Source organism: Salmo salar, chromosome 16 (assembly GCF_965601325.2).
Source record: "Salmo salar chromosome 16, fSalSal1, whole genome shotgun sequence".
NCBI lineage: Eukaryota > Metazoa > Chordata > Actinopteri > Salmoniformes > Salmonidae > Salmo > Salmo salar.
The window spans coordinates 12267519-12293873 of record NC_138306.1 but is presented as its reverse complement, the minus strand read 5'-3'; the positions used below and the strand labels follow the sequence as shown (position 1 = coordinate 12293873).

The 26355-nt window shown below is 41.9% G+C and overlaps 1 protein-coding gene across 1 annotated transcript; it reads left to right on the top strand.

Annotated features, from left to right (window-relative positions):
* The first annotated feature begins 1129 nt into the window (after positions 1–1129).
* Positions 1130–26355, top strand: LOC145861080 (uncharacterized). The gene is made up of 5 exons (XM_082962514.1): positions 1130–1219; positions 2423–2512; positions 2922–2993; positions 3524–3564; positions 13995–26355. The coding sequence occupies exon 5, from the start codon at positions 22324–22326 to the stop codon at positions 23899–23901; it is 1578 nt and encodes a 525-aa protein (XP_082818640.1). The 5' UTR covers positions 1130–1219; positions 2423–2512; positions 2922–2993; positions 3524–3564; positions 13995–22323; the 3' UTR covers positions 23902–26355.

The following is a 26355-nucleotide window of genomic DNA, read 5'->3' as shown; positions in this document are numbered from 1 at the left end:
CCAGGCCATGTTTTGGCCATTTTGCTGCACTAGGCATGACAATTGCAGACATTCTCCAATCCGGCAAAGAAATAGGCCTATAGTGTACAGTGTCGGCCTATAATGTAATTTTATAACTAGGCCTACCATTAGATAGCCTACCATTTGTAAAACATGCAGTTGTGTTGGCTTTATTAACCGAGTCCTGATTCCTGACAAAAGCTTATAGTGACTTGTCCTTTAAGATATGAACATCAGTTACACATCAGCTACCCAAGTTTATTATGAGTTTTCTTGAGGATTTTTGCAAAGAGACCAATGCTGATGTAAAGGCCTAAGTCTTCACAGCAGTACAAACCTGAAATCACTTATTATCAGTACATTTTATTCCACCTTGTGAAACCAGGGGTCTAGTGGAGGGTAAATGCGAATAAGATTTTTTTTTAAAGGCCTGTTATGAGAGAGAAAGAGAGATGGTGAGAGTAGTTGAGTGCCTATAGCAAGAGATGGCTGTTAATATCAGTAGGCTGTTTGGTCTGTGTGCAGGTAGTGAAGCTGATTGCTGAGGGGTTAGGTTGCTAGTTAGAATCTTAACCTGCCATACGGTACTTTTGTGTCAGCAGGTCTACAGACCATTCAAGTAGCTGCACTTAACACCTCACTGATACTGATTGTGTAAGCTACAAACCCAAACTGTCTAAAGAAATGTAGGTGACAGTAATAATATTGCACACATATTCAGAAATCTGGGCTGATGGAATCATTGTCTACTCTCCATAATTTCTGCTGGAGATCCAGCCCCTCCCCCACTGCAGAGTGCACAAAGTACCAAACTATCAAAAATGTCACAGGTCAACACAGTTCCCATCTCCCCCATGCTGCAGTGACAAATCTCTCCCTAGGGTTGCCACGTAAACTATATATCTTTTATTGAGGTACTTTTAAAACTTTGCTGCAGGTGAAAAGTTTTGGTCGCTGGGTGCAAGTTTTTAATACTACTTCTATATTGCACCGTTACCAACATGGTAGTTAAAAAAAGCCATTAATTTCCCTGTAATCTTCTGAAATTGTGATAGGTTTCAGGCTTTGAACGTGGGTTTTTTACCTGGTTTTCATAGAAATTTGGAATTGACCTGGCAAGCCTGTCTCTGTCTGAGCATGATCACAACAAAAGTAGCTGTGCAGCACGTTTTTTAATGAAGAGGAGGATGGTTGTAGACGTTCACATTCCTGCAAGAAGGTAAGCTATTAACTAAACTGTTAACCAATATTGTAACAAAAATTTTATTTGGTGTATTGGCAAGCAAGCATGTTCCCGTTGTCTTTATTTGTAATGAATGTTAGCTCATGTATGTCTTTCGGTGGAATCCAACATGCATTGACAATGTCCGAAAGCCACATTGTGTCAGATATACTGCGTCATGAGAATGAAATTGTTGGGTTTATCCAAACAATTCATTAATGTGCAATTGTTACTTTGCATGTTTTTACCTTCTACTTATTTACTGCTTGCTAATGATTAGCGTGCTAGCTAGCGATTAGCGTGCTAGCTAGCGGTTAGCGTGCTAGCCAGGGGTTAGCGTGCTAGTTTAGCATAATTGGTAACATGTCTTTGATTCAGAATACATGATTGTGGTTAACCCAATGTTACATGCATTAGAAAATAATATTGCTAGTGTAACTTGAATTGGTTTACAAGCTAGCTAGAAAAGCCAGTTCTTTTTCATCTGTTTTGTCAAGTCATAAGCATGCATGTGTGCTGAAATATTTATATAAATCCCCCCATTTAAATTATTTTATTGAAGTTTTGGCAGTTTTTTTAGTGCCCTTTCTTACTCAAAGAGAAATAAGTTGCTAGTTATTTTGGCTTTGCACGTAAAAGAGTGTATCACCACAACAGGAATAAGGATTGTGGAAAGGTTAACATTTGGTAGGGCTGTGCCAATTCACATGCCTTGCTTTAGCCATATCACTCATACTGTTTCTCGTTTAGTCCATCCATAAAAGCAGATCAGCTTTAGTTGCATCCAGGAACTTGCATAATGTGCTTATGTTATGCTTATACTTGCTTTTTTACCTTGAAAGTCATCTGAAAGGAAATTGTAATAGATGTTTGTAGGACCTCTATCAGTCAATGATAACAGTCATTGGTGTCCCCCAGCCCATCCCCTTTGTTGTGTGCTGAGCAATCTTGTCATTCTTTTAAGTCTCAACCATTCTTTTTGAAACTTGTCTTCCTTTACAAAGGCACTGCAGAGGCTAAGAAGACACATGGAAACTCTAAAACAAACATAATTCAACTTGTAGGCCAGATTTGAAAAGGAAATAATAAATCCCGAAGCTCAGGTTCGTCAGTTGTTTAGAATGAGGATACTGGGGATGGTTGAATCATATTCAATTGCCTAATTTGCACATGGCTAATTTCATTTTATTGTATCCTTAGATGTCAGACACCGAGGCTGCCAGTACCTCTGGGTCGATAGTCCATGTGTTGGATGATGCACTGCCGTTGATCAGAACAGACAGCGTATACGTAAGTTAGTGTCATTCAACACCAGCACATACTGTAAGTTCTTGTGAATCAGCTTTGTAAATCAAAGACAGGCAAGTCTGCACTTTCATCCCATATTCATTGTATTATTAGAAAATGTAAAGTAGAGGAGCACAGAGCCATAACTAATCAAAATGTACCAGTGTCCAAATACTTTGATATCTATCTAGTTATCCAAGATACTTTTTTTCTGCAATACAGTTGACCAAAGCTATGCTTGGATACAAGACTGATGACTCAATAACCAGTATTGACAACAGTGAAGATGGTTGTGTCCCAGGGCCATCAGAGGAAGGCAATTTCTATGAAGAAAATCTGACCTGTATGCCTATACCTTACATACACATGGACCTATTCTTAATTACAATGTCCTTTTTGACATGTTTTCCAGGAGAGATGTCAGCGATTCGGGCTAAACAGCCAATGACCAAGGGAAAGCTGGGACAAATGAGAGGCTCACACGGTAAGCATGTTTCCTGCTGCCTTCAGTCAGTGCATTTTCACTCTGTAGTGTCAATTTATGGCCGTACTGTGCTGGTCCAGATCAATACTGTCTTTATCAGTTAGTGTATTTCCAACCATGCCAGCACAGAACGGTTCAGTTTGGATTGGACACAAGTCAAGATGTTAGATCTGGAACTAGTGTGTCAGGATAGATGATAACACAGAAGGATTACAACGCTTTACATTGTTTTTCTTGAGGGAGGGAACTTGATTTAATAGGTATTGCTTTTATTAGAATATTACATTGCAAACAGGTTGTTGGGCTTAGATTCCATACAGATTGAGTCTGCCTTGATGTCAGCATTGCACATTCTCCTCTCACATCCTTATCTATGTAGTTATTTAGTTGGGATTGTTAGTTTAATCTCAACACACCCTCTGCAGAAACAGCTGTAACCTTGTAGAGTTAATACAGAGAGATGTTCAAGTACTGTATTGTAGTCAACCTTTTTTTAATGTAGTCATTCATAATGCCATCTCTTTCCAAAGGTGTAACGATCGTCAAAAGGAGTAGACCAAGGTGCAGCGTGGTACGTGTTCATCTTGAATTTATTTTAATTTAGAACACTTCAACAAAAGAACAAACAATGACAAACGACCATCACGTCTTGCAGGCTATAACGAGCAGTACAAAAATAAGATCCCACAACTACAGGTGGGGAAAGGCTGCCTAAGTATGGCTCCCAATCAGAGACAACGATAGACAGCTGCCTCTGATTAGGAACCATACTCTGCTCAACACAAAGAAATAGACACCATAGAATGCCCACCCCACACCTTGACCTAACCACATAGAGAATCAAACCGTCTCTCTCAGGTCAGGGTGTGACAAAAGGTGCCAAAGGAACAAAAGGTATTGGTCGACAATAGAGGTGGATGCCCTTGAAGATTCCTTGATGAATTTTATCCGAATGGGAAAAACAAGACTGAGAAATGCATTGCTGCTTCTCCCCAAGCGCTAGTAAACAGGGACTGGAGAGCAGTAAAGTTCTATGTACACAACAGAATAGTTGCAGATCAGAGAAAATAAGTGTATGAGATGCTTCTGGCTATCTTGGTGTACTTCTGAGGATTTAATGGGACTTAAACTCATCAGTAGATGACGAATGTCCTCTATCTCACTGTTACGATCGTCAAAAGGAGTGGATCAAAACGCAGCGTGTTGAGTGCTCATATTTATTACTATAATGAAACACTTAAACAAATAAACAAAAACGAAAGCAAACAGTTCCGTCAGGCCACAGACAACTAAACGGAAAACAACTACCCACAAAAACCCAGGTGGGAAAAGGCTGCCTAAGTATGGCTCCCAATCAGAGACAATGATAGACAGCTGCCTCTGATTGGAAACCATACCCGGCCAAAACATAGAAATAAAACACATAGAATGCCCACCCCATATCACACCCTGACCTAACTAAACAGAGAAAAATGGCTCTCTCAGGTCAGGGCCTGACACTCACTGTCCAGGGGAAGTTTTTCCAGGTGGGTGGTTCACTTTTGGAGTGACTAAGGTCTCAAGAATACAAAGCCTGCTGACTTTGAATGTTACAGAAAATAAAGAAAAAAAATTCTAAACTATTAATCTGTTACTTGGATATATTGAATCCATTACTGAAATGGTTGTTCCAGTTTAAATACTTTACAGAAGAACTACACTACAGCCGTTGAGTTGCCATCCGTGTTGCATCATTGTGGCATTCTACATGAATATTTTCAGTCTTAAAATAGAATGAATGCGTCAAATATCGAGAATTTAAACTTGTTAATTATTTTACGCTTCCATTAGATACAATGTAGGCAGTTGGATAGCTTTTATAGATTTCATAGGAGGCATTCTCTCCATGGATGATGGCAATGCATTGCAATGCATTGAGTGGCTGCTGCCAACATACAGACTCAATCTCTCGCCACTTTAATAATTCGATGTAATAAATGTATCACTAGTCACTTAAAAAATGCCACTTTATATAATGTTTACATACCCTACATTACTCATCTCATATGTATATACTATACTCTATACCATCTACTGCATCTTGCCTATGCCGTTCGGCCATCGTTCATCCTTATATTTATATGTGCATATTGTTAATTATTCCTTTACACTTGTGTGTGTATAAGGTAGTTGTCGTGAAATTGTTAGATTACTTGTTAGATATTACTGCATGGTCGGAACTAGAAGATTACAAGCATTTTGCTACACTCGCATATACATCTGCTAACCATGTGTATATGTGACCAATACGATTTGATTTGCAATGTACGGTTTCAAGAAGTTGGTAAAATTACAAGTGAACTTTTTTCAAGGAGTCAGAAACTTTACGTGATTAACTCAATAGATTTTTTTTCTTTCTCATGAGTGTAATTTCTGTGCTTCTATGATGTCTGGAAAGCATGGTCCTCAAAAGGTATGTATTTGTGAGGAGTCCTAAATTGGTTACAGTGTTTGTGCGTGTGTGGTTAGTTAGGTTTGAAGCTTCTCTAACCTGCTCTGTGTTGTTGGCCTCTGGAAACACCTTCACTTCTATTAGTCCGGTCAGCACTTACCTCTTCTGCTTGGGCAACAAATCCAATGAAGAAATAAACATTCTACTAAAATTGTATACTTCATAGCTCACAAGAAACCAACAACACACACCACTGATCATTTTCAACTGCAATAAAACTTTATAGAAACAGAATTCTTTCCAGATACTCTGGATACTCCCAAGGGGTTGAAGCAGTCCATCTTCAGGAAGGGAACACTCTTCGAGAAGCTACACACCCCAGGGATGAAAGTACTTTGACAGCTTGTGGCTCCTGTTGGGTCTCATAGGAAAAGTCTGTTCCAACAGTACTTCCGACAGTAGCTGCTGCTGCTCATGCACAACAGCCTGGATCGGTGGGCGCTGGATCATTTCTGTCACCTGCCCTTTGTGCTTTGGGGTTGAAAGGGCAGTGGAGGAACTAGGATGGAAGGTAGAGCAGACACTGGGATGATGCTGGCTGATCCTCTCTGGTCCATGGGAGGCCATGAGGGCTCCCGAATGGCACACCGGTCTAAGGCACTGGTCCCATAGGGCGGCACAATTGGTCCAGTGTTGTCCGGGTTAAGGTTTGGCAGGGGTAGGCCGTCATTGTAAATAAGAATTTGTTCTTAACTAACTTGCCTATTTAAATAAAGTGACCCCCTACAACTGGCTTTGCTCCATCTCTTCAGAAAGAGACTCTTCATCCACCTCCAAGATCGAGGGCAGTGATGGAGAGACACACACTGGGAAGAAAGGCCCAGACTTAAAGTTTACGTCCCAGTGAATGGGCTTCACTCTCTTCCTGCGCCCTCGTTGGCTATTCTCCCGCTTGGCCTTGGCACGGGAGGCGGGCATGTGCCATCGCTTGATAGGAGGCTGTTCTGCCAGTGGGACCAAGGGGGTCAAGAGGATTTCAAAGGGGCACTTCTCGCCGGCCTGCACTGCTCTCCTACTGGTCAGTAAAGCGGAGTGGTCGGTGTGACCTGTGTGGCTGGGCGTAGGTCTGGGCAGGGGGTGACAGCCATCATCTCCGCCGACGTTAGCTGGGTGGCAGACTAAAGGTGGACCACAGAGGAACATCCTCTCAGTGCTACTGAAGTACAGGGGCTCAGAGGGTAATATGCTTTGTTTGTCACCCAGTTGTTCTGGTAGCTGCTGGTCCAGCATAGCAGACCGGATCTGTAAGAGCTGGATCCTCTTCGACACACGCCGTGATCTGGCGTTGGCAGGCCGGGCTGGCACTGGGGAGGCAGGTGGGGCAGGCATTCGGCTGGAAGGAACCAGAGAATCAGATGGAGTAGGCACCAGAAGGTCAGGCACATGGCTGACCATTGGGGTATGCAATGGGATGGCCATCTGGGCAGATGAGGCAGACACTGCAATGGTTGGCAGCACAGGGAAAGAATTGGTGCTCTCCCTCCTACACATGGAGTTTATAAGCTCTAAGGTCTGGTTAGGGAACCTCAGAGTGCTGCCATCAGTATGTCTTGTTATCCTAGCTATCCCGGTCTTGGGTCGAGCCAGGCTCCTGCTGGCCTGGACCTCAGTCTGGAGGACATCCACAGGAGAACATGGCGGCTGCAAGAGGCTGCCGTCGGACAGAGACCGTCTGGCCTGAGCAGGAGGAGAGCAGGGAGTTTGGTCCTGGATGTTAGACCTCTGGAGAGGATGGGCCTGGATCCTGACCTCAGACTGGCTGCATGGAGTCCCAGATAAAGGAGCTACTGCCTTGACTGCAGTGGAACATACATTGGGCCTCCTAGGGATGCTTCCTGGTGTCTGTGGTCTGCTGGATTTAACCTCTGGCTCCTGCTTGTGGCTGGAGGTCAATGTGCTCCCTCCGGTTTTGGTTTTGACCGGACCCAGACGCTTGCTACCCATCTGTCCCTCCAGCTGTAGACGAGGCATGCTAGTCACCTTGAGGGTGTTTTTGATTTTTTGGACAGTGAGAGAGGTCACAGTGAGCATTGGGAGGCTGATGGGTGGAGTGGCCATTGGAAGCCTTCCCATGTCAGCCCTCTCTTTAGTCACATCCATGTTGTGGAAGTGGGATCGGCTATTCTTTCTCCCTGGTGGCATTGGCTGTAGGACAATATCACTGGCACTCCGGACACTGAGGATGTCTGTCAGGCTGTTCTCAGAACTGTTCTGACTGGTCTCTTGTGTCCTAGCCAACGGTGAGCTGGACTTCCCTCTGTCTTTCATGGCTGAGAGTCACGGTGGAGTAGCAAACAACAACAAAAAGCATGTTTGAGAATAAGGATATAGAATAAATTACATATATTTCAATAGAATTTGATCAAAGTTGTTATTATAAACTAGTGTTTTTCCACTTTCAAAGGACATTCCAATTCCTGCCAAAATGTTCATAAATTCATAAAAATGAAAGATTCACAGACTAAGGCCTACCTTCAATTTGGACTTCCAGATCATTTGCACACGTAGGATTTGACTATACAGTTTCAACAATATATTCTTGAAAACAGAAACACAAGACCACAAGACCTAGTTTGAAACAAAAACTTTTTTGTCACAAATCACAAAACATAACAGTTTTCTGACAGATATTTATCAAATAAAGTACTCATAAGATAAAAGTAATGTATTTGAGATTATTTCATTCAATTATAGGTCCTACCTCAGTTCAGGAAGAGCGTCAATGACCTGTCTATGGATTGTCTTATTTTAACAAAATAATGCTTCATTATGACATCATGTACATTATGACATAGCAGCCGTCCACATTATAAAAGTTTGTCAAAACCACTTGAATAGACATGAAATGTAAAATTAAAGACAATAGACCTAATTCAACAATTGAATAAAAAGAATAGTTTGACAGTAATTTTTCAGATTATTGGCTTTTATTTTCATTACAGTAGTGGTTTTGAATTTATTAAAATGAGAGTAGGCCTAGTGAGTTTCGTAGAACTCGATCGCTCTTTGAACATCTGTGTGGAACGTTCCCAGCTGACGCCACACAGACGCCTTTGAAAAACGTTCACAATTTTAGTTTCATATTCAATTCATCAGCATATATGCACGGCAAATAAATTCCCAGTACTCAAATAAATCTGAAAATCACAATTATCTATTTAGTATAGCTCATCTTAGAACGAGAAACGCTGTGGTGTCAATGTTTTTGATTATGTCCAAATAGGAACATAGCTACAGGTATTTTTACTTCTATATTATAATAGTAGTAGTTGTGTGTGTTTTGTTGTCGTGCATTCGTTTTGAGTCAATGCTAAACCCACAATTGTTTGGTCCCATTCGGTATTAGCACGGTCAGCCAATGGGGGAAGTGACATGCCTGATGCCTAAATTGATGTTGTCGACCAAACACATTTCAATATCATTTTTGAAATACAATAAATAGCCTGTTAATTTGTTGACAAAACATGTTAATAAATTAGATAGTGGTAGTTGTGTGTGTTTTCTTGTCGTTCATTCGTTTTGAGTCAGCGCTAAACCCAACTCAACCAAAAATAAAAGTTAAAGAATGGAATTAAGCCAGTGCCTTAGATTGAACTATCCAAGCAGTTAATATATCCTTTAAATGTTGATATTTGGTTGCGTTGTCCACTAAACACAATTCAATATTACTTTTGTAATACAGTAAATAGCCTAAAGTTATCTTACAAACTAATGTAACAATATTTATTCAACCTTAAAATAAGTAACAGATCCATGGCCACATTTTAAGGTTTCTGTAAGTATACATTTATTCGTATGTAACGTTAATCATATAAAGCGTACATGTTCAAGATAGCATGCGGGTTGTGGTAGGTTGTGGCGGATCTGTGGAGATATTCACAATTGCTGTAGTATATGTAGAATCTCGAACGGCATTGATCACTTGCACCATGTACTTTTAATGTAATCTCAACTTCAAACCAGGTAATTCTGTTCTGCTATTTGATGAAGCACAGTGTGCTTTCGTCACCAGGGTTGTGGGTGCGATTCCCACGGGTGACCAGTGTGACCGTATGCTAAATGACTAAAACGTAAATAACCAGTGGTGGGAAAACGACAAAAAATTTTTTTTACAATATATTTATTGGCATTTCCTTTTTTATTTTTTTATTTAACAATCATCAAAATATGACACAGATAATGCCCAGTTATTCCTTCCACCTGCACAAAACACCATGCTACATGGGTGGACATCGTGCAAAACCCTTCCCTCCCCAACACAGGAACACCCCCCTCCCTCCCCTCTGCCGGTATTAGCTTCACTGATTAACAACAAAAAAAGAAACAGAATGACTTTCACATTCCATGCTAGAAAATAAATGATTCAACATAAAAACAAATAATAATACATTAATGAAGAAAGTAGTAATGATGCAGCTAAGGTGACGTCTCTAGAAACTGCTGAAAGTCCCCCAGACGTCAGTAAATTCAAAGGGTTTATTACGTAAATTGTATGTTATTCTTTCAGATGGAATATAGAAAGATAGTTATTTTAGCCACATCTGCTTGCTTGGCGGAGTGTCACACTTCCTGTCACAGGGGTCGTTGAATGGAGACCAAGGCGCAGCGTGTATAGTGCTCATTCTTTGATTTTTAATAAAAACACTTCAACAACAAAACAATAAAACGACCAACAGTCCCGTCAGGTACTCTAGACTAAACGGAAACAACTACCCACAAACCCCAAAGGAAAACAGGCTGCCTAAGTATGGCTTCCAATCAGAGACAACGATAGACAGCTGACTCTGATTGGAAACCATACCTGGCCACAACATAGAAAATGACAACATAGAATGAAACTCTAGACAATCCACATAGAAAACAGAAAACCCAAAACACATAGACAAAACACCCCCCTGTCACACCCTGACCAATCTACTAGGGATAAATTACCTCATACCAGGGTCAGGACGTGACAGGACCCCCCCCCCCCCCCAAAGGTGCAGACTCTGACTGCACCCAAACCAAAAAACCCAACAACAACAACCCCAAACAGAAAGGGAGGGCAGGGAGGGTGACAACAGTCTATGGCGGCTCATGTGCTCCACCCAGAACCCTCCTCTTCTCCCGATCCTCCAGCTTCGGAGGTAGCTCTGGCTCAGGGCGTAACCTTCATTCCGCCCGCAGATCCCTCCGCTTCTGTAACATAGGCCTATGGATCATGATTGGAGGAATCGGACTGTAGATCCTTACCGGAATCACTGTGCTGTAGACCACTGCTGGAGGTTCCGACCTCCAAGCCGCCGCTGGAGGCTCTGGGCTGCAGACCTCCGCTGAAGGCTCTGGGCTGCAGACCTCCGCTGAAGGCCCTGGGCTGCAGACCTCCGCTGAAGGCGTGACACTTCCATATAATAGCTGTGCATTTACTGGCTGCAATGACTGCCAATTTAATGAATCTGGTTTTGATACAAATATTAACTGGTAGAACAGAATCATCTCCAAGAAGAATAAGGGAAGGATCTAGTGCTACCGTCATATTAGTGACCTGTGATAAGATCTGAATAATGTCTTTCCAATAATTGCTTAGTTCAGGGCAGGACAAAAACATATGCATAAGTGTGCCCATGTAAGGGGTGCGTAACTGGTGGCAGTGAAGTCAGACGCAGGAGAGCAGAACGGAGCAGTTTAATTTTGAAAACCAACGGCATAAAGAAATAACCAACATGGGTACAAAACCCAACGCGCACCAGTAAACATGTGCACAAGCACTTACAACAAACAATTCCACACAAAGACATGGGGGGAACAGAGGGTTAAATACACAACATTTAATGAGGGAAATGAGAACCAGGTGTGTAGGAAAACCAGACAAATGAAAAGTGGATCGACGATGGCTAGAAGACCAGTGATGCCGAACTCCGCCCGAACAAGGAGAGGAACCGACTTCGGTGGAAGTTGTGACAGCCAGGGGCGGAAATCCCGGGGGGGACGGGGGGGACACGACCCTTCCCATCCTGGGAAAAATATGATTTGTCCCCCCCAATATATCACTGAAACATAACTATGTAATTTAAATAATATTAATAATACGCAATGAAAGCAATTGTGCTGATTATAGACACTTAATAGCGCGTTTTTAAGTTTCAAAAGATTGCGACCCCCCCCACCCTTTGCCTCAAAATGGTTTGATCCACTGCCAGTTCCTTAGTTGGCAAGATAACAGAGGGGTCGTGTCTACTGTCTGAAAGGCACTCAATGAACGTAACTGACGTAAGGTTAATCCAGTCAATCGCGCACACACACTAGCTGAATATGCAGAGCTAGCGCGCAAATATTAACTATTAACCTGTTATGGCTAGGGGGCAGTATTTTCACGGCTGGATAAAAAACGTACTTGATTTAATCTGATTATTAGTCCTGCCCAGAAACTAGAATATGCATATAATTATTAGCTTTGGATAGAAAACACCCTAAAGTTTCTAAAACTGTTTTAATGGTGTCTGTGAGTATAACAGAACTCATTTGGCAGGCCAAAACGTGAGAAGATTCTGTACAGGAAGTACCCTGTCTGACCATTTCTTGAACTTCTTTGCCATCTCTATCCATTACAAAGGATCTCTGCTCTAACGTGACAGTTCCTACGGCTCACATGGTCTCTCAGAGCCCGGGAAAAAGCTGAATGACGTAATTCAAAGCCCTGGCTGAAACACACGAGCGCTTTTGCTAAGTGGTCTATCAGAGGACAAAGGGCTTAGGCTCGTGCACTGGCCGCCCCCATCTTTCTGTTTTTCCCTCTATTTGCCGAAACACAGAATCCCGGTCGGAATATTATCGCTTTTTTACGAGAAAAATGGCATAAAAATTGATTTTAAACAGCGGTTGACATGCTTCGAAGTACGGTAATGAAATATTTAGAAATATTTTGTCACGAAATGCGCCATGCGCGCGACCCTTCTTTACCATTCGGATAGTGTCTAGAACGCACGAACAAAACGCCGCTATTTGGATATAACGATGGATTATTTTGGACCAAACCAACATTTGTTATTGAAGTAGAAGTCCTGGGAGTGCATTCTGACGAAGAACAGGAAAGGTAATCAAACTTTTCTAATAGTAAATCTGATATTGGTGAGTGCTAAACTTGGTGGGTGTCTAAATAGCTAGCCCTGTGATGCCGGGCTATCTACTGAGAATATTGCAAAATGTGCTTTCACCGAAAAGCTATTTTAAAATCGGACATATCGAGTGCATAGAGGAGTTCTGTATCTATAATTCTTAAAATAATTGTTATGTTTTTTGTGAACGTTTATCGTGAGTAATTTAGTAAATTCACCGGAGGTTTGCGGGGGGTATGCTAGTTCTGAACGTCACATGCTAATGTAAAAAAGCTGGTTTTTGATATAAATATGAACTTGATTGAACAAAACATGCATGCATTGTATAACATAATGTCCTAGGGTTGTCATCTGATGAAGATCATCAAAGGTTAGTGCTGTATTTAGCTGTGGTTTTGTTTTTTGTGACATTATATGCTAGCTTGAAAAATGGGTAGTCTGATTATTTCTGGCTGGGTACTCTGCTGACATAATCTAATGTTTTGCTTTCGCTGTAAAGCCTTTTTGAAATCGGACAGTGTGGTTAGATTAACGAGAGTCTTGTCTTTAAAATGCTGTAAAATAGTAATATGTTTGAAAAATGGAAGTTTTCGGATTTTAGAGTAATTTGTATTTCGCGCCTCGCCCATCATTGGATATTGGAGCAGGTGTTCCGCTAGCGGAACATCTAGATGTAAGAGGTTAAGCTAGCTAGTACCTATTCCATTTATGTGGCGTCGTCAAAGATGGAATCTTTCCTATCGTCAATTTATTCCAAGATCAGCATGCAGATGATGTAAGCTAGTGCTTCAAAGTCCCTGTGATAAGGTTAGCGATAAACTGAAGTCCAAACTGAACAGAACTACACTCTCTTCTACCATTGCTTTAAATATATTTAATGGTCTCGTTGCAAAAGCTAAATTGTCGCAAGGGAACTTTTATTTATTTAATTTCACCTTTATTTAACCCGGGTAGCAAAGATTATAGCAAACACCACTGAAACTGAATTGGTGCTCGCTAGCTTTGCAAATTCAGCTATTGTTGGAAGCCAGCCAATATGAAACAAACTATTAAAATTACAAAAGGTTGCAGCATATGTTGTGTAAATGGTGAACTCATACAGCTGTCAACTCTTGTCATTTTAATCCGTTTCACATTTGCTAGCTACCTTTTAGATCGAAGTCCATATAGAATGATTGAAGATGATAGAAGCCCATCTCCTACTGTAAATAACCTACACACTGTGTGTGTGTGTAGCCAGCCAGCCAGCCAGGTAGAAAAATGGCAGAAAAATAAAAGACGGACATCAGAGTATTTTTCAGTACACCAAAACGCAAAGTAAGAACCCTAGTAGCCTAATATCTCAGACTAGTTGATAAAATGTTCATAAGAAAGAAATGAAATTCTAATGGAAATGTTTCACAATGATGTCATTAGGCAGAGCAGGCAACAGATGGCACACAGACAGCAGAGTTGGGGACAGCTATGCAGGGACAGACTGGCAGAGACAGGGAGTCTCAGGTAAGTTTGTTGAGTCTTTGTTTGGCAACATTATGAAAGGTTCTCCATTTTTTTGACTTGTAAAATAGGAACATAATTGGAAAATGCCATGGATACCCCCACTCTCAACTTAAACTGGTGACTGAACTAAGATTTGTTAAAGGCAATGGTATTGCTGTTGTGATTAGTTGTGTAGTTTTGGGTACCGGTAGTTAGGAGTACGGCAAACACCTTATTTCTTTGGTTCCTCAATATACATTTACCATATTACAATGTAGGCTATGTTTTACAGCACTACTTTTGGTGTCCCCCTCAGGAATTGCTCTTGAGAAAATTTCATGTAATTGTCCCCTCCAAAGTTGATATCAGATTTTCGCCCCTGGTGACAGCCCACTCCCGTTTTACACCTTGGGCAAAATGTTGAATATTTAGAATTGATCTTGTACAGTCTCTCTGGTGTAAAGTAGACCCTATGTAAAATATTGAATTGCATCAACTTGTGCCTTGTGTTAAATGAAAGACGCTGAGCATCTAAAAAGAGCTTTCCCCATTTCTTATCCTCAAAAATGAGACCAAGGTCATCATGCCACTTCATGCAAGCTTTCAGTGGTTCATCATTCCCCAACAGAGCTTGAAGCCAAGAGTACATGTAGGAAATGAAACCTTTTACCCCTTTCCTTTCCAGCCACAGTTTATCAGTTTTAGGTTTACTCATGGGCTGAATCCTACCTCCCTGCTGAGTGGCAAGATAATGCCTAACCTGTAGGTACTTGAAGAAAAGAGTTTGAGGTAACTGAAAACGAGATGCCAGTTGTTGAAAGGATAGTAGTTCACCTTCTCTATAGAGATTACCAATTTTTTTAATTCCTTTGTTGAACCAAGAAAATGTAATACCATCTCTCAGGGCTTTGGGTAAGATGGGGTTATTTTCGAAAGGTGTTTGTTCATATATAGATCTAAGCCCTTCTGTTTGTTTACAGACTTCAATCCATATATTTAAAGTGTTTTTAATGAAAGGGTAGTTTATGAAACCTAGCAAAGCTTTAGGTGGGCTAATATAAGGTATAGATGCCAATGTAGCCGGGGTCAGACACTCTTCCTCTATCTGCCTCCAAGAGGGTGAACTTGATGTTGTATCTTGCCATACCCACACAGCCTTTAACTGAGATGCCCAGTAATACAACTGGAAGTCAGGTAGAGTGAGTCCTCCTGAGTATGGTTTGCATAAAGTTGTGAGTTTCACTCTGGGGGGTTTCCCTTTCCACAGAAATGAAGAAATCTTCCTATTAAGTTGTTTGAAAAAAGCTTTGGGAATAGGAAAGGCCAAGGTTTGAAAAAGGTACAAGAATTTTGGTAATATATTCATCTTTACAGAATTGACCCGCCCAATAAGAGAAATTGGTAAATCCCGTCATCTATCCAATTCTTCCCCAACCTTTTTGAGAAGTGGAGTATATATAGTTCAGTTGATATGTCTTAATAATTTCAGAAGGAATTTGCAATCCAAGATATGTCATTTTCTGTGGTTTCCAAGAAAATGGTTGGTCTAAGATTGGGTTCTGCATAGCTGCCCTGTTAAAAGGCATAATTATACTCTTCGATAGGTTTATTTTATATCCTGAAAAGGTCCCATATTCTTTCAGGATGTCAACTAATGTCCGGAGTGAAATTTCTGTTTTGGTGAAGTAAAGCAAAATGTCATTGGCATATAGCGAGACCAGATGTTCACGCCCACCTATATGAACACCATGAATGGATGGATGAGATCTAAAAGCTTCTGCCAGTGGCTCTATAGCCAAAGAAAAAGGGAGCAGACTAGCGGGACAACCCTGCCTTGTGCCACGTGATAGGGAGAACTGTGAGGAAATGTTTCCATTAGTCAGGATCTGAGCTACCAGACATTTGTACAGTAATCTAATCAGGCCTACATACTTAGGTCCAATATTCATCCTCTGTAAAACTTCAAACAGGTAGTTCCATTCTATGCGGTCAAAAGCTTTTTCCGCATCTAATGAAGCCGCCACTACACATTCTTGGTCATTCTCTACATAATGCATAATATTACATTATATTCTGATATTATCAGCAGATGAGCGGTTTCTTACAAAGCCTGTTTGGTCCATATCAACCAAGTCCGGTAGAACCTTATCCAGTCTAAGAGCTATGAGTTTCGCAAGAATCTTATATGAAGTGTTCAATAGAGATATTGGTTTATACGACCCACAAAGCATAGGATCTTTCCCAGGTTTTAACAAAACTGTGATCAGTTCCTGTTCAAGTGTGTCTGGGAGCTTTGCTGTCTCTATGGCATAATTAAACATACTGCAAAGAGGCTCAAATAGTTTGGGTAAAAAGGATCGCTAGAATTCAATAGGGAATCCGTCTAACCCTGGTGACTTTCCCCCAGCAGTGTTGAAAATGGATTCCCTAATTTCCTCTGATGTAATCTCTTTCTCCAAGTGCTCTCTATCCTCATCAGTTAAAGTTTGTACATTGAGTTTGTTCAAAAACTCATGCATTGTGGCAGGGGCATCCCCTTCAGACTTGTACAATGTTTCATAAAACTCCCTGAAGACTAGATTAATTTCCTCAGGACTGTGAACTACTGTGTTATTGGGTAGCTTAATAGAGCTAATAACTCTACTAGCATCCTCTCGTCTTATCTTGGGTTCTGCATAGCTGCCCTGTTAAAAGGCATAATCACAGTCCCGTATGGCTCAGTTGGTAGAGCATGGTGTTTGCAACGCCAGGGTTGTGGGTTCGATTCCCACGGGGGACCAGTCCCGGGGAAAAAAAGAGAGAAAAAGAAGCATGAAATGTATGCATTTGCTTCTGTAAGTCACTCTGGATAAGAGTGTCTGCTAAATGACTAAAATGTAAATGTAAATCTGCCAAGCAAGCAACTTTCCTGCTTTATCTCCATGTTCGTAGTGGTTTTGTTTTGTTCTCCTAAGAGCATTTTCTGCTTTATGGGTCGTCAGGGTGTTATATTCCAATCACTTTGAGTCCAATTTTTGTAGAGTTGAGTCTTCAAATGTTACACTATGTTCATTTTCCAGATCTCTAATTTCATTCTCCAACAAATCAACTTTAGCCTTATACATCTTACGAGCACCTGAACTAAAGGATATGATTTGCCCCCTCAGATATGCAAGGAGAGCTTCCTAAAATTAGGGGGAGGCAGAGTTGTTATTGGTGCTAAAAAATATGTCTATATGAGTGTTCAGAAATGTTACAAATGTGGGATTATTTAGCAAGTATGTGCCAAACCTCCATCTTCTTATCTACTGACTGGTACTGAAGCCAGCAGGGTAGAATGATCTGATATACATCTTGGTAAGTACTTACACCCAGTAGTTAAACTTCCCTTGGCTGCAGGAATAAGAAATAAGTCAATTCTAGAGTAACTGTCATGGACAGGGGAGTAAAATGAGTATTCTTTAACCTTTTGGTTGTGAAATCTCCATAAGTCTACGAGTCCATAGTGTTTCATTTCTGCTTTTAACATTTTAGCTGCCTGTGTGAGGTTGATACTATTAGAGGAAGATCTATCACTGGAAGGGTCCAGTACCAAGTTAAAATCCCCTGCCATTATTATCTCTGATGATGGGCACATTAACTTCAAAAAGATCTCTTGGTAAGATTTAGGATCATCATGGTTAGACCCATACACATTCACATTGGTAATGGGCTCAGTGCTAAAGAAATCTTGAATGATCACAAACCTACCCCCTTTGTCTTTAATCTGAGATTGTATCTGAAAGGGGCAAATCTTATTAATGAGTATGGCCACCCCTCTTGCCCGAGAGGTGAAAGATGAATAGTACACTTGGCCCACCCACTCTCTCTTCAGTTTATCAGGCTCAGAGTCAGTCAGGTGTGTCTCCTGAAGAAGAGCTATATCAACCTTATGCTGCTTTAGATAATACAGAATGCATTTGCGCTTGACTGGGCATTTAGTACCCCTAATGTTAAGTGTCATAAAAGTATAGTTATTAGGTGCCGACATCTTTAAAGAAAATAAGAAATAGGGAAAAGGAAAGAATCAAAATTGCATTGAGTGTATACAACTTGTACAAAATGAAATTATGAAAGTTTAAAGTAGTAAACATCTCGTAAGCTAATACCCTGACCCTACCACAAACCCACCCAACCCCCTCCCCAACTGAGGGAGTTAAAGAACCCATATCCTTAGACGCTAGTCTTTAAGCTAAATGTACCTGCTATGCATAGCATCACTCGAATTAGGTTCATTTTAAATTATATGTATATGGAGTACATTGACTGTAACAAAAATACAAGTAACAAAATACAATTTGATTACAACAATAATGACCGGACTATTTAGCCCCACTTGAGCATGTCTCAACAACAACAACAAAAACCTTGGGTGCGTTCATAGTCAACAACAGAGCCTACCCGCACACCCAAATGTCAACCAATCGGCATTCCCCAATGCGCCCTGAAACCTGTGCCGCGCGGCGACAAAAGTGATGACCACAAACGCACCCCAGCAGGTCAGGAAAAAAGACATCAAGCTATGATGTATAAATGAAAACCTTTACCAGAGGATAACAATAATCTCTCAAATATAAAATAGGGACAAGTAGTTAAACAATCACCATCCTCCTGAGTTCACCGTCCCCCCAAAAATATATATACACTGCTCAAAAAAATAAAGGGAACACTTAAACAACACAATGTAACTCCAAGTCAATCACACTTCTGTGAAATCAAACTGTCCACTTAGGAAGCAACACTGATTGACAGTAAATTTCACATGCTGTTGTGCAAATGGAATAGACAACAGGTGGAAATTATAGGCAATTAGCAAGACACCCCCAATAAAGGAGTGGTTCGGCAGGTGGTGACCACAGACCACTTCTCAGTTCTTATGCTTCCTGGCTGATGTTTTGGTCACTTTTGAATGCTGGCGGTGCTTTCACTCTAGTGGTAGCATGAGACGGAGTCTACAACCCACACAAGTGGCTCAGGTAGTGCAGCTTATCCAGGATGGCACATCAATGCGAGCTGTGGCAAGAAGGTTTGCTGTGTCTGTCAGCGCAGTGTCCAGAGCATGGAGGCGCTACCATGAGACAGGCCAGTACATCAGGAAACGTGGAGGAGGCCGTAGGAGGGCAACAACCCAGCAGCAGGACCGCTACCTCCGCCTTTGTGCAAGGAGGAGCACTGCCAGAGCCCTGCAAAATGACCTCCAGCAGGCCACAAATGTGCATGTGTCTGCTCAAACGGTCAGAAACAGACTCCATGAGGGTGGTATGAGGGCCCGACGTCCACAGGTGGGAGTTGTGCTTACAGCCCAACACCGTGCAGGACGTTTTGCATTTGCCAGAGAACACGCAAATTCGCCACTGGCGCCCTGTGCTCTTCACAGATGAAGCAGGTTCACATTGAGCACATGTGACAGAGTCTGGAGACGCCGTGGAGAACGTTCTGTAGCCTGCAACATCCTCCAGCATGACCGGTTTGGTGGTGGGTCAGTCATGGTGTGGGGTGGCATTTCTTTGGGGGGCCGCACAGCCCTCCATGTGCTCGCCAGAGGTAGCCTGACTGCCATTAGGTACCGAGATGAGATCCTCAGACCCTTTGTGAGACCATATGCAGGTGCGGTTGGCCCTTGGTTCCTCCTAATGCAAGACAATACTAGAACTCATGTGGCTGGAGTGTGTCAGCAGTTCCTGCAAGAGGAAGGCATTGATGCTATGGACTGGCCCGCCCGTTCCCCAGACCTGAATCCAATTGAGCACATCTGGGACATCATGTATCGCTCCATCCACCAATGCCACGTTGCACCACAGACTGTCCAGGAGTTGGCGGATGCTTTAGTCCAGGTCTGGGAGGAGATCCCTCAGGAGACCATCCGCCACCTCATCAGGAGCATGCCCAGGCGTTGTAGGGAGGTCATACAGGCACGTGGAGGCCACACACACTACTGAGCCTCATTTTGACTTGATTTAAGGACATTACATCAAAGTTGGATCAGCCTGTAGTGTGGTTTTCCACTTGAATTTTGAGTGTGACTCCACATCCAGACCTCCATGGGTTGATAAATTGGATTTCCATTGATTATTTTTGTGATTTTGTTGTCAGCACATTCAACTATGTAAAGAAAAAAGTATTTAATAAGATTATTTCATTCATTCAGATCTAGGATGTGTTATTTTAGTGTTCCCTTTATTTTTTTGAGCAGTATATATACACACACACACACACACACACGTTCGCACATACACAAGTGTAAAGCTATCAGCTAGCTTGCAATTAGGCGGCCAGCGAGTAGCTTATCCCTGTCTCGGTATCAGTAATGCTAGCATTTATCTCTAACAATAAACAAGCCAGCAAACGTAATAGTAGCTAAAGTTCCCTGAAGTAATATAAACAACATAGTTAGGCTTGAAACCCAGTCAAAAGCCACATAACTATTTAACCAAACCTGACTGGACCTCTCTCTACGTAAAATAAAAGTATACAGCAAAAATGTAACTACCTGGCTTAGTGTGGATGTATAGTAGCTATAGCAACACCCTTGGAAACTTAGCGAGCTGGCTAAATAGCACAGCCAACATTAGCTATGATCCAACTTTACCTCGCTAGTCATTATCACGCTAGCCATCTAGCCAGTCGATCACTTTTAGACTTTTACTCAAGTAGTATTTTATTGGAGTCATTTTCTACTAAGGTAACTTTACTTTTACTCAAGTATGACAATTGAGTTATTTTTCCACCACTGGTTAATTACATTTTAGTCATTTAGCATACGGTCACACTGGTCACCCATGGGAATCGCACCCACAACCCTGGCGACTAAACCACACTGTGCTTCGTCAAATAGCAGAACAAATTACCTGATTTGAAGTTGAGATTACATTAAAAGTACATGCTGCAAGTGATCAATGCCGTTCGAGGTTCTACAGACTATAGCAATTGTGAATATCTCCACAGATCCGCCACAACCTACAGTATGCATGCTATCTTGAACATGCACGCTTTATATGATTAACGTTACATACGAATAAATGTATAGTTACAGTAACCTCAAAATGTGGCCATGGATCTGTTACTTATTTTACGTTTGAATAAAAACTGTTACATTAGTTTGTAAGAGCCTTAACTTTAGGCTATTTACTGTATTACAAAAGTAATATTGAATTGTGTTTAGTTGACAACGCAACCAAATATCAACATTTAAAGGATATATTTACTGCTTGGATAGTTCAATCTAAGACACTGGCTTAATTCCATTCTTTAACTTTTATTTTTGGTTGAGTTGGGTTTAGCGCTGACTCAAAACGAATGAACGACAAGAAAACACACACAACTACCACTATTGTAGTATAGAAGTCAAAATACCTACAGCTATGTTCCTACTTGGACATAATCAAAAACATTGACACCATAGTGATTCTCGTTCTAAGAGGATGCTATTATAAATAGATAATTGCGATTTTCAGATTTATTTGATTACTGGGAATTTATTTGCCGTGCATATATGCTGATAAGTTGAATATGAATCTAAAATCGTGATTTTTTTTTCAAAGGTGTCTGTGTGGCATCAGCTGGGAACGTTCCACACAGATGTTCAATGAGCGATCGAGTTCTACGAAACTCACTAGGCCTACTCTCATTTTAATAAATTCAAAACCACTACTGTAATGAAAATAAAAGCCAATAAACTGAATAATTACTGTCAAACTATTATTTTTATTCAATTGTTGAATTAGGCCTATTGTATTTCATTTTACATTTCATGCCTATTCAAGTGGTTTTGACAAACTTTTAGGATGTTGACGGCTGCTATGTCATAATGTACATGATGTCATAATGAAGCATTATTTTGTTAAACTAAGACAATCCATAGACAGGTCATTGATGCTCTTCCTGAACTGAGGTAGGACCTATAATTTAATGAAATAATCTCAAATACATTACTTTTATCTTATGAGAACTTTATTTGATCAATAACTGTCAAAAACTGTTATATTTTGTGATTTAAAACTAGGTCTTGTGTTTCTGTTTTCAATGATATATTGTTGAAACTTTATAGTCAAATCCTACGTGTGCAAATTATCTGGAAGTCCAAATTGAAGGTAGGCCTTAGTCTGTGAATCTTTCATTTTTATGAATTTATGAACATTTTGGCAGGAATTGGAATGTCCTTTGAAGGTGGAAAAACACTCGTTTATAATAACTTTGATCAAACACTATTGAAATATATGTCATTTATTCTATATTCTTATTCTCAAACATGCTTTTTGTTGTTGTTTGCTCCTCCACTGTGACTCTCACAGCCATGAAAGACAGAGTGATGTCCAGGACTAAGACACAAGAGACCAGTCAGAACAGTTCTGAGAACAGCCTGACAGACATCCTCAGTGTCCGGAGTGCCAGTGATATTGTCCTACAGCCAATGCCACCAGGGAGAAAGAATAGCCGATCCCACTTCCACAACATGGATGTGACTAAAGAGAGGGCTGACATGGGAAGGCTTCCAATGGCCACTCCACCCATCAGCCTCCCAATGCTCACTGTGACCTCTCTCACTGTCCAAAGGATCAAAAACTCCCTCAAAGTGCCTCGCATGCCTCGTCTGCAGCTGGAGGGACAGATGGGTAGGAAGCGTCTGGGTCCGGTCAAAACCAAAACTGGAGGGAGCACATTGACCTCCAGCCACAAGCAGGAGCCAGAGGTTAAATCCAGCAGACCACAGACACCAGGAAGCATCCCTAGGAGGCCCAATGTATGTTCCACTGCAGCCAAGGCAGTAGCTCCTTTATCTGGGACTCCATGCAGCCAGTCTGAGGTCAGGATCCAGGCCAATCCTCTCCAGAGGTCTAACATCCAGGACCAAAGGCCCCGCTCTCCTCCTGCTCAGGCCAGACGGTCTCTGTCCGACGGCAGCCTCTTGCAGCCGCCATGTTCTCCTGTGGATGTCCTCCAGCCGGAGGTCCAGGCCAGCAGAAGCCTGGCTCGACCCAAGACCGGGATAGCTAGGATAACAAGACATACTGATGGCAGCACTCTGAGGTTCCCTAACCAGACCATAGAGCTTATAAACTCCATGGATAGGAGGGAGAGCAACAATTCTTTCCCTGTGCTGCCAACCATTGCAGTGTCAGCCTCACCTGCCCAGATGGCCATCCCATTGCCTACCCCAATGGTCAGCCATGTGCCTGACCTTCTGGTGCCTACTCCATCTGCTTCTCCGGTTCCTTCCAGCCGAGTGCCTGCCCCACCTGCCTCCCCAGTGCCAGCCCGGCCTGCCAACGCCAGATCACGGCGTGTGTCGAAGAGGATCCAGCTCTTACAGATCCGGTCTGCTATGCTGGACCAGCAGCTACCAGAACAACTGGGTGACAAACAAAGCATATTACCCTCTGAGCCCCTGTACTTCAGTAGCACTGAGAGGATGTTCCTCTGTGGTCCACCTTTAGTCTGCCACCCAGCTAACGTAGGTGGAGATGATGGCTGTCACCCCCTGCCCAGACCTACGCCCAGCCACACAGGTCGCACCGACCACTCCGCTTTACTGACTAGTAGGAGAGCCGTGCAGGCGGGCGAGAAGTGCCCCTTTGAAATCCTCTTGACCCCACTGGCAGAACAGCCTCCTATCGAGCGGTGGCACATGCCCGCCTCCCGTGCCAAGGCCGAGCGGGAATGGAAGAATAGCCAACGAGGGCGCAGGAAGAGAGCGAAGCCCATTCACTGGGACGTTAACTTTAAGTCTGGGCCTTTCTTCCCAGTGTGTGTCGCTCCATCACTGCCCTCAATCTTGGAGGAGGATGAAGAGTCTCTTTCTGAAGAGATGAAGCAAAGCCAGTTGTAGGGGTCGCACACACACACATCTTCATTTTTTTAAACATTTTTTACCTTTATTTAAATAGGCAAGTTAGTTAAGAACAAATTCTAATTGACAAAGACAGCCTACCCCGCCCAAACCCTAGCGACACTGGGCCAATTGTGCGCCGCCCTATGGGACCAGTGCCTTAGACCGCTGTGCCAATCTGGAGCCCTATTGAGACCTCATGGCCTCCCATGGACCAGAGAGGATCAGCCAGCATCATCCCAGCATCTGCACTGCCCTTTCAACCCCAAACCACAAAGGGCAGGTGACAGAAATGATCCAGCGCCCACCGATCCAGGCTGTTGTGCATGAGCAGCAGCAGCTACTGTCGGAAGTACTGTTGGAACAGACTTTTCCTATGAGACCCAACAGGAGCCACAAGCTGTCAAAGTACTTTCATCCCTGGGGTGTGTAGCTTCTCGAAGAGTGTTCTCTTCCTGAAGATGGACTGCTTCAACCCCTTGGGAGTATCCAGAGTATCTAGTACGCTGGTGTGATGATAGAATATGTCCATCAGTATCAACTAGAGATTAATATTAATCCACTTGTTATTCTAGTTAGGCAAATGTTAATTTATCATCAGCATGTTCCAAAGAATTCTGTTTCTATAAAGTTTTATTGCAGTTGAAAATGATCAGTGGTGTGTGTTGTTGGTTTCTTGTGAGCTATGAAGTATACAATTTTAGTAGAATGTTTATTTCTTCATTGGATTTGTTGATTTGTTGCCCAAGGAGAAGAGGTAAGTGCTGACCGGACTAATAGAAGTGTAGGTCCGATTCAAATTTGTATTAATCCGAAGGAGGCACATCTGACTCACACCTTAGTGCCATAATTCTTCACATTCTGAACACCATCTGAACGTACACACAGCCTCAACTATTTAAATGACAGAAAATGTCATATCTGCTCTCACACAGTACACTAATAGATGATTATCCCTTGGGTTTTTCACAGTCCATCATAACAAATACTTTTTGGCAACTTATGTATTGTTGTCTAAGGTTCATTCCGAAACACATTTTCTCCACCAAAGCCCAAAGCTTACTAGCATTATAAAGATATCACTCAAGTTTAAGAGGTGTTACCACATTTTTGTAGAGATTTATTGTGGCCAGTGCAAAGATCTTACATTGCACTGTAAGATCAGTCATGCATCGTACCCAGTTTCTCTCTAGAAACATGCATGAGAAAGGTATGACTAAGCAGAGAAGTATGTCTGTATCAGTTGTTCTAGAACTGGTTCAAGAAAGAAGAGCGAGAGAGAGAGAGCAAAGCACAGAAGGATGTTGGGTTACATATGAACACTTTCCATCATACTCTCAGGAAGGTTAGGTTAGTTAGACTACATGTGATCGTGCGTCACCATAACTGAAACACGGCCTTCTTTCTTTCACGGTTTCACGTCATGGTGCAAGAATTTACATAAACTGGGAAATATTTGAATACATTTCAATTTCCCTGGCTGGCAGTGAAGGGGTTAATCAGTTGTGTGCTCTCAGTTTACGCTCACTAGCAGAATCTGTCTGCCACAGCTGCTGCGCTAAGGCCAATCTTCTATCACAGAGAGCGCTGACAACCAGAGGTGTTTCCAGAGGACAACAACACAGAGCAGGTTAGAGAAGCTTCAAACCTAACCGCACGCACGCACACACAGTCTTGTATTTGTAACCAATTTAGGACTCCTCACAAATACATACCTTTTGAGGACCATGCTTTCAGACATCATAGAAGCACAGAAATTACACTCATGAGTTAGAAAAAAATCTACTATGAGGAAATCACGTAAAGTTTCTGACTCCTTGAAAAAAGTTCACTTGTAATTTTACCAACTACTTGAAACCGTACATTGCAAATCAAATCGTATTGGTCACATACACATGGTTAGCAGATGTTTATGCGAGTGTAGCGAAATGCTTGTAAGCTTCTAGTTCCGACCGTGCAGTAATATTTAACAAGTAATCTAACAATTTCACGACAACTACCTTATACACACACAAGTTTAAAGGAATAATTAACAATATATACGTATAAATATAAGGCCGAACAGCATAGGCAAGATGCAGTAGATGGCATAGAGTACAGTATATACATATGAGATGAGTAATGTAGGGTATGTAAACATAAAGCGGCATTGTTTAAGTGACTAGTGATACATTTAATACATCGAATTATTAAAGTGGCGAGAGATTGAGTCTGTATGTTGGCAGCAGACACTCAACGCATTGCAATGCCTTGCCATCAGCCATGGAGAGAATGCCTCCTATGCAGGGGCGAAAATCTGATATCCACTTTGGAGGGGACAATTACATGAAATTTTCTCAAGAGCAATTCCTGAGGGGGACACCAAAAGTAGTGCTGTAACACATAGCCTACATTGTAATATGGTAAATGTATATTGAGGAACCAAAGAAATAAGGTGTTTGCCGTACTCCTAAC